The sequence below is a fragment of the Colletes latitarsis genome, chromosome 13 (genome assembly GCF_051014445.1).
Source record: "Colletes latitarsis isolate SP2378_abdomen chromosome 13, iyColLati1, whole genome shotgun sequence".
NCBI classification, from domain to species: Eukaryota; Metazoa; Arthropoda; class Insecta; order Hymenoptera; family Colletidae; genus Colletes; species Colletes latitarsis.
In genome coordinates this window covers 14,884,480-14,894,167 of record NC_135146.1, presented here as the reverse complement: position 1 = coordinate 14,894,167, position 9,688 = coordinate 14,884,480, and the positions used below count along the sequence as shown (strand labels likewise).

General features: G+C 33.7%; 1 protein-coding gene across 1 annotated transcript; it reads right to left on the bottom strand.

Annotated features, from left to right (window-relative positions):
- Positions 1-4,904: 4,904 nt before the first annotated feature.
- Positions 4,905-9,531, bottom strand: LOC143349464 (phospholipase B1, membrane-associated). Its single transcript, XM_076780746.1, has 8 exons — positions 9,428-9,531; positions 7,263-7,372; positions 6,989-7,193; positions 6,678-6,854; positions 6,441-6,600; positions 6,204-6,363; positions 5,930-6,081; positions 4,905-5,546 (listed from the first exon to the last, which is right to left on the bottom strand). Exons 1-8 carry the CDS (start codon positions 9,527-9,529, stop codon positions 5,368-5,370), a joined length of 1,245 nt encoding a protein of 414 aa, XP_076636861.1. The 5' UTR covers positions 9,530-9,531; the 3' UTR covers positions 4,905-5,367.
- Positions 9,532-9,688: the final 157 nt, after the last annotated feature.

Below are 9,688 nucleotides of genomic sequence, written 5' to 3'. Positions count from 1 at the left end.
TACATATTACGTTACTTTTAATATCGTGTTATTCAAACATAATCGATGTCAATAGTTTTTTTCTGTAAGTAGAGGAAGCACGAATGCAACTTTGTATTTCCTTTTGCACAGGTTGCTGCATCATTTTATTTGCCTTGTAAAATAACGTTTTACAGTGCCACAAAACAACCTATGGTTAAAGTTCATTCAAGGTTATTGAAAGTCAACTACGATGGAAAATAATTTATTTCAAGGATTCGACTAAACACGATCCTGTCTTTTCCGGAAGTTGGTTTATCTTTCTTCTGATCGTTGTAGAATATAAACAAACATTCGATCATGTTTTACGATTTGCGTTTATCAAAGTACGAGTATCAATTGTACGAGAAATTAGTTGTTGCTTGTTTATCACCGAGCGAGCGTTTCAAAATATCGTAAACAACGATAATATCGAATTACGTACATTTGAAAACTTGTGCTTAATTTAGAAAACAAATATAGCATGTGTCGGAACAGTGAAAATATTTTGTTCGTATTTCCTAAAATAATTCTGCTGCGTATGACTATTTTATAAAGATTGGAAAATTTAATTTTAAAAGTGATTGTTGCAGATAATAATCAGTAGAAATAGCGTATTAATCTTTTCGATAAGTGATTTAGCAGCTAAAAAGAAACTAGGCAAGAGTCGCGTGCTTATAGTAATTTAAAATGCATTCACTCGATAATTATAGCACTTGATGCGACATTTTTTTTTTATAACGAAGTTTAAATGTTAAATAAGCATAACGTTTTGAGCGTAAGCGCCCCAATATTATTATTTCACGCGATATTTGGCAAAGCCAAGAAAATGGAAAAGCGAACAACAAAGTGGTTGTTATTTTGAATATTTCCATCAATAGCGTATAAATAAACAAGTAAATCATCAAAGTGTTTGATCGGTTCCTCGATGTAAATTACTTTCCCTCGTAGTTAACCTTCAACGACCTTTAACATACATTCCACGCACCTTAAAACGGTGTATTGGAATGTTGACCTTTGCATCTATTCAACATCTGCACATTTACCAAAAAACCATTGACGTCACATTATGTCCACTTGGAAATCAAACAAGATTAGTCTAACGCAGTGGTTCCTCGCCTTTTCTTCCTTTTTGGCAGCCTGGAGGTCGTGGATCCTTTCTCAGAACGACGATCTTAACCCTGAATCGAGACACAGTTTTTCACAATTTTGAACGCCAGAAAAATTCTGTAAAAATTTACCGAAACACTATCGAGCATATAGTTCAATTCTCTGAAAATGAAACGTTCGAAAGAAGTCGAAGAATCTTTTCATTTGCAATTGTATTGCAGTACCGTGACCGAAATCAGTATCTCGAAATTATATTTTCGTTGTGTTTACAGCCTCGTGGGCGGTATAGTAAGAGCCCACTTAACGCTTAGGGCACGTTCTAAAAATTTAGAGCGCTCAGCGGGGTCATTGTTACCTTACGTAAATACAGATAGGTGAAAACACATATACTCTTACTGTAGACATAGCTAAATTTAACTATGCCTTTATATACCAGTCCTCCTCTGCTTCCGGCGTTAAAGTTTTACGATCGAAAAAAATGATAATTCCGTTTAATAATCGATTAGTTTGCAAGTTTACGCGTCGAATGTTAATTTGTTACGTTATTTTACCAAACAGGAAGGTCAAAATATTTAAAAAAAATAATTAAATAATTAACGATGCCATAAACAAACATTTTATTAAATTATTTCGTAAAACATACGACAAATATAATATTCTATAAAGCATTACTTTAATACTATACGATGCAGAATCATACTAATGCTGATAACCTCGTCGAACTTTACGATATATATACTATAATGCAAACATGTCCGATTCTTGACACTTGCCATCGTACAATTTATTTTATCCATTAATAGAACAAAGAAATGGAAAAATATTATTTTTCATAACACGTACAGTCTATAAAAATTCCAGAAACTATGATGTAACAGTCCTAACTAATCCTGATATACAAAATACTTCCATTTTCTCCTTAAACATACATTATTAAGTAATTATAAATTGGCAGTCATAATAACTAAAAGCGAAGGGTAATTTAAAATAATTGTACCAATAGAAAAAATTCTTCTTTCACCTATAAAACTAAAAGTTTAATAATTATTTTGAATAACTCTATATATGTCAGTTTCTTTGCATTTTTTATATTTGTTAATTTTAGCAGTTGTCGATGGTTTATCTATTTGCAACGGGAAATTATGTACACGTAATAACGGTGCTCTGCTAATTAAACAATGAAACAAAGACAAAGAAAGAAGTCTGAACAAAGATAAAGATTTCTATTGTTACTCTAATCATGTTGCAATATTATTAATGGAGGGAAGGAGCTTCCATTGAACGCTAATTGTGCATTTAAAAATCGAAGCACGTACGTTGATAATGGTAGATTTCAAACGCTTTTGCTAAGAGAAATAAGAAGATTACGAGATAATTAAATAAAAATACATCGTGTAAAAGTGAAATGCAAAGTAAGGAGGATTTGAAATACAAGTTAAATGTATCTGGTGTGCAAGCAGCGCCATTTTGTTTCGGGAACCAAGAGATTATGACCTGAAGAATTTTATCTCGGTTTGTAGACTAAAGAGCTTGACCTCCATATGCAACACTAGCTAAATAGTTTAGTATTTTTCAACTAACAAACGAGTTATAATAGTTATTTGCAAATGACTATATTACGTAGAAAATAAAATAGTAAATTTGCAATTATCTGTCATACTTTGTCCTTGTCGAAGTCGTATTTACTGGACCGCACAAGAAGGTGCGTCTAATCAGGCGTGTATAATCGTTTCCTTAAAGAAAGAAATTGTATATAAAGAGGAAGAAGAAACTTAAATTAATCTGCAATTACCTTTTATTACGCCTAGCTCAGTTGCTTTTCAATAACATTGTAATTTTTTAGCTCGTAAACATGGTAGAAGCATCTCGAAACATTTGTCACGAGTCCTCTATTAAAGATTGATTATTTTTTAAATGAAAGAGCGTACAAAGAAAAGTAACTCTACATTTTTCTTCGTATTAATCATTTCCTTTGAGAATCTCCTATAATTATTAAATGTATCAACTATTATTTAATATTAATATTTACCAAGTTAAATGCTTCGAGGTAGTCTTGTACGTTCGACGCCATGCAAAGGACATTTCCGTATGCAAATTAGGAGGTCACGAGGAAATGTTGCTTGATAAATTACGTTTAAACGATATAGAATGTGCACTGATAGAACGAAGTATATTTAGGAGTCCAGAGATATGTATTTTTTTTAAAAAGCCTAGACACTGGAGAATATTGTTATTCTTGATAAATTTATTCCCCTTCTGGTCGTGTATATTATAAAGTTGATAAGATCGAAATCGTTAAGCCGAAGTAAAGATTATTTCCGCGTGTTACCAAGGCTAATCTTAATGGATCTATTGTGCAAATATCAATCGATCGCGACATTAATTAATTAAGCATTTTGAACGCACGATAAACGTTCCCAAGCGATTAAGAGTTAAACACCCGATGACACTTTGACATTTCATTGAAGATGAATGTTTTCAATTGTTTCACTATTTACGAAGCTTTCGATAAGTTTGATAAGGAATGTGGGGCAACCATGGTCCAAATTTATCACTGCCAAACTGTTTCGACAGTGTATAATACGATTTGCTTAATTTTTACAAGAGCAAGTATTTTTAAATTAATATTATCACCGTGTTATTTGAAATTTTCTACGGTGGAATTTAAATGGTTGGTGTGACATAATTTGGCGATACCATAATCGGAGTACATTTTAAAATGTACCTTACCAAACCTGTTGCGTGGCACAAAAATAGTGATTCTCTTGCACATTGCGCAGATCAAGTATTATTACCAGATTTCTGATAATCGATTGGAGGACAAATTTCATGGCTACGTTCTTTTTCATACGTGACGCAGTTTGATTACTGTTTTTCGAAATAATTAAAAACGAAGTTTATCGTCAGCCACTTCTATAATGCAATACAAGACTGGGGAAAATTTCAAATACTTCATAAATACATAATTAAATACTATTTTATTAAACGTTTACATCTTTGCTATTATCACATAGTAGATTATTTCTAAACATACATTGTTTTTTTTTAATCATTTAGTACAATAACTTTAGTCCACGTTTAAATTTAATACGCTTAAAATTGACGCTCGAATGTGTCTCGGTGAATTTTCATAGAATTTTCTATGCATTCAAAATGGACGTAAATGCACGCCAAATCTGAAAGACGGTGTGTAATTCCAGGGTTAATTCAGGAGCCAAAAAGCAGTTTCTCGGTGTATACTCCGTAAAAGAAAGTATGGCTAATCGAAGGTCATTCTTCGACCTTCGTTATCAATGTCTCGAGGTCAAGTTCCATTAACGTCTAAAAGTGTTCTCGAAAGTATATGTGTATCCTCGGAGATCGTTCCTTTCACGAGACATCTGACACCATTCGGTTGAATAATCGGTTTTTACGCGCACATACTCGTCACTGATTTAATTTCACAGTCAATTGTTGCCAATTGTTAACAGCAAATTGACAAAGAAAGCTACAAGTTGCAGATATTGAGGTTTCATTGATTATTACAATAAATCACAAGAAAGACTGATAGTAACAATATTTACAAAGATAGTTATAATACCATTAAATAAACGACAATCAATTCTTATTGGAGATCAGAATTAATGTTACCAGTGTGCATAATAAAAATTTCTTTCTTTTTCAATTCATTTTTATTCTATAATATTTCATTAAATATTAGATAATGATGGATGATTTTTAGTAAAAATATCTAAACGAAACTACGTATCTTACACAGCTATGACGTACTAAACTCTTGGTTGATTTTGCAATGCAACTGGAATCAACTATCTGGCACAGACAAAGTTATTTTTATTCGTCGGAATATTCTATTTACGAAACGAACAGTAAATTTTTGTCACAGAAACACATTATAGGCACATTTCATAGGTATGTCACTTAGAATTAGTACATCACGCTTTCACGTAATTATTTAGAAACGTACAGTATTTTAAAACGCGTATCTGACCTCGAAAAAGTCATAATTATGATCAAATTTTATCGCAAAAATCATTTAAGCACGTTAAGTAATGTCATTTATTTTAAATTTATAAAGAAAATAGTGTTGTAATAATTAATAATACGTCCTTTCTTCATTTGTTTATACGTTTTTCGTTGTCAGATGCCATTTTTAAGACACTGTAGCGATGCTGGTGGGGAATTTTCCATTCTGATAGCGCCCAAGTCCGTATCAGTAATTATCACAAACTAAAGCATCGATATAAATGATCTTTCTATCCGTTATCTTGGCACGATCTTCTCCTGGCTTCCTGTCATTTGAAAATGCCTTGAATTTACGTTTGTAAAAATGTATGGCGCCCTTTCTGTCGGACATAAAATCCTTTCGAATATTTCAGGCAGCCCTCGATCCGTTTTATTTCCAACTGCTTCCAGCATGTTGTTCCAAAGAAGGTTAGCAGCTGTAAAGAGGAGTTATAATGTTTTAAAGATTTGCATGCAGACAAACATTTCAGGCCAGAAATTATATTTTCGGTGTGGAGTATTTTTTTCTCGAAAGTGGGTAGGATTTGAAATTTTTTAATTTAATTTTTTAATAACTTTTTAACAAAGTCTCAATCAACAAATTGATATTTTTGATTTTCGTCTTATTTTTCAAATTTTTGTAATTTGTAGTTTACTGCAATATCGACGCGTTCATTGAATAATTACAGCGCCTGGTGATATGCAACCGTTTATACACACTTGTATAGAAACGAACAAGCGTGGAAGGCGCAACCGTAAATATGTATATGTAGATTCACTGCTATTGTTTATTAGCCTGTTTATCGTTTAATAGTCTCACCCAATGCGTGGCCCTTTTGACTGAAATGAAAACAATCGTACGTCACTAAAGTAGGATCGATTGGCGATGCTTTGCGTGGATCCGCATTTGGAGCATTAAATAATTTCATAAACGGTTGCAATACTACTGTAAAATCTGCGGATTTGTCGTATCTGAAATAGAAAATAACAGTTAGATTTCATTGTTCGTCTAAATATAAATCTAGTATCGATCATTTTCTCGAATCGATTACAGTAATTATTTTTTCAGTTGCTTAGTAATAATTAGACGATACCTTCCAGAGTAGATAAGATTTTCTATGGCTTGCTGATAAAAATACGCCATTTTTGATGCAGTTATGTCCGGTCGAGTACCCTTGTGCATGCAAGCGCAGTAAAGTGGATGCAAAATATTGCACATAGCACTTCGTGGAACTCTAATGGAGACTGTGACGTCTAAGAATAAAAAGAAATTCAGTGATTAATAAAGTCGACAGTCGAGTTTTATCGTAAAGTTATCGATGATACGTCACCTATAACCGGCACAACGTTGACTAGAGTTCGAGGTAGAGTTATTTTCAAAAAATCCAGAGCTCTTCGCAAATGGAGAGCGTATCGAGCTGGTGAAAATTGTGTGGGACTATAGCATTGGGCAGAGCAAATATCGTTTGCACCAAAGAATATCGTTATGAGCTGCAATATGCATAAATATATGATATTTGTTTGTCCCATAAAAGTCTTGATTTACATTTAATTAAAATTTATGGTACCTTCCACTGCTTGTTTACGTTTACTTTGGCGTCGTTTCTGATTCTTTGAACGAGGATTCGTGCTTGTTGCAGTGCATCTTCGGTAGCCGCGACAGGAAACGCGATGTTTAGCTTGGCTTTCGACGAGATAAATTCCCCCGTACCCGTGGAGTAGCCAGTTAAATTAGGATTAAACATCTGTTATAATAATTGTCTTGAATCAATTTCGACTATTTTCATTTTGCATATGGAATATCGAAGACATTTATGGTTTATGGTTTCGCTAACAAGTTGATTTCAAGAAGACGTTGTACGTTTAATGCGATTAATACCTTCAGTAAATTAGGAACGGTTAAGAACCGTCTCCAATCACCTTGACCGCCCACGCACCAGCTAACTCCGCGCGCTTCTATAAATGTTCCTATTGCAAATTCTTCCAAAGCTCCGCTTCCGGCTATTAACGAATCGCCGAGACCACCGACGATATCTATGTCGCCTGGTCTCAGGCGATGCACATTATCAGGCGTTGATAAGGATCTGAAACAAAATTTTTCAATATTTATCGAACCTATTATTTAACCATTTCTTGCAATTTTATTAACGTACCTCCCTAGTCGAGTGTTGCAGGGAAATGGAAAATGATCCGGAAGTCGAGGCTGACTTCTTATTCCGCTATACGTTGCAGGATACGTTATTCCATGTTTAACAACATCGTTCTAAAACAACAATCATTGTTTTATGTTTCCCTCTTTAGAATTGTTATTTTTATTTGTTGCATTGGCAATGGATTCTGGTCCATTGAATAATAGGTTTCTCGAAAGGCATGAAAGTTTCAAAGCATGTGCTTTTTCCGGTACACAGCGCGCGTAGTTTCTTCAGAATTTAAGTCTCCGTCGATCGTCGGCGAAATACGAGATTAGCACAACGAGCACGTCCTCGTCGATGACTTTCTTTCATTTGCATTCAACCGCGCCGTGGCTTAAATACCGTCGCATATAAATAATTTACCGACAAAATGGGGCGACGCCACCGTGTATCGCTTCTATGAAGATTCAGAATAAGAACTTGTAAACAAACGTGCATCGATCGATGTGTCAGAAAATATATGTCGAAATTGCTTTGATTTTCATTCTAATAACAAATCTTTTTCTATTCTTTACTATTGCAATTTCTTCTTTCGAAAGTGTTTTTGTATCATCGTTAGTATTTTTAATAGAAAGTGAAACCGTAAAGCCTAATTGATTAGAGACACCGAGATTGACCATTCTTTCAAGTCGTGTCAAGTCTTTCGAACGAAAAGAAAAGTTCTGGCCTTTCTCCAATTGTTCATCATGCAAAGTATCCTTCTTTCCGACCCGTCTAGTCGTTCTTCCGGTTTTACGTAACATAGGTCTTCGCATTATGCTAATGCATCGCACTCTGGATTTGTCACCGATTAAACTTGAGGATCAATTAGTTTCAATTATTTTTTCGTTCGCCAAGTGTTTTATATAATAATATGTGAAACGTTTTTATCATTCATTGTTACAGTTGTAAATATATGTATATACTTGGTTATCAATCGCATGCGAAGTTACACAACACTATTCCAATATCCAACCTTCGAAAACACAAATTTCAACGAGCACCAAATTATATAAATTAAATTTTTGCAATGGAAATGAATTCAAACAAAATTTTAAGTCGAAAAAAAAATATTCTCCACTGATATAACATATTGCAGCTATTTGGTAAATAGAAAAATGGTATGTTTGATTGTTTTTTTAAATATTTCTTACGTTTTGTTATAGTTACGATTAGAAATTATCCAATTTATTAATGCACTACATCAATTATGATTATGATTCCCATCCTTTTGATCCACGAAAATCTAGCAGTGTCGATTTTAACCCTCATGATTAAACTTTTACAAACAATCACTGCACATACGACGTCCATTTTATACATTTTGCAGGAGTTATAATATGCAGAGAAACGTCCGTTCACTATGAATATCAGTATAAGACTGCAGCTCAAGGCTACACATAGTGAGTTTAGACTTTGCACCATAACTGAATTCTTGAATAACTAAAATTTCCCCTACCCAAGTACTTTCAACCATAAAGTATATTGCAAAGCCTTTCTAGTTATTTTTCACCCTACGAGCGTATAAAATATGATTCTTAAGGGTCAGAGGTAGACCAACAGAAGACAAAAGACTCTATCAAACGTCTTTTTTTTCTAACGTCAACAACTTTACTAGTTATTAAACAAAATTTATTTTGAGAAAAATTTAATTTTTTCATCCGACTAAGTATAATAGAAATAGACTTTAGATTTCGATTGAGTTTTCGTGTTTTTTGATAATTAAACGTCTTGTTTCTCGTTGAATTTTGATTAAAGTAGCTTATAAACCGCCTAATCTTAATAATTTATATTGTACACCGTTTATGTTTGAGTATTTCTGCTCAGATGCATTAATAAAAAGAAAATTATAAGAATCAAGACATAGAGAATTATAAAGCATCGGGATAACGGCAGATTAATTGGCTCTCGAATCACGTTTGACTCTTCGCATAGTGTAGCTTGCATGCTAAACCATTTTTGGCCAGCGATCGCTATTGTTGGTCAGATGGGTAACCGAATTAGCCAACAGTGATGAATTGGATCCATCGTTATAGTGAACTTTCACCATTACTGGAATATCCAAGATTTCCCCAAAATTTCTAAACCATTTCTGTCGTTTACGTATCCGTGTTTTAACGTTAATAATCCTTACCAAGGAGACTCACCCTTCCCAATCGAAAGATGCTTCTTAAAAAATCCGTGAGGGATCCTATGACTGTTGGTGCTATAATAAGTACCAGCAGCAAACGCATAGACTCCATTTTCATGGCGATTTCTTTATCCTCTTTGCAGAAGGTAGATCAAAAATAATTCAAATATTTTTACGATCGTTCCTCTTTTTTTCATGCTCCTCGAGAATTTATCGCTTACGAGGATATATTTCAACTTTCTCCACTTCCTTGACGTCGGTGCATTTGTCGAGAACC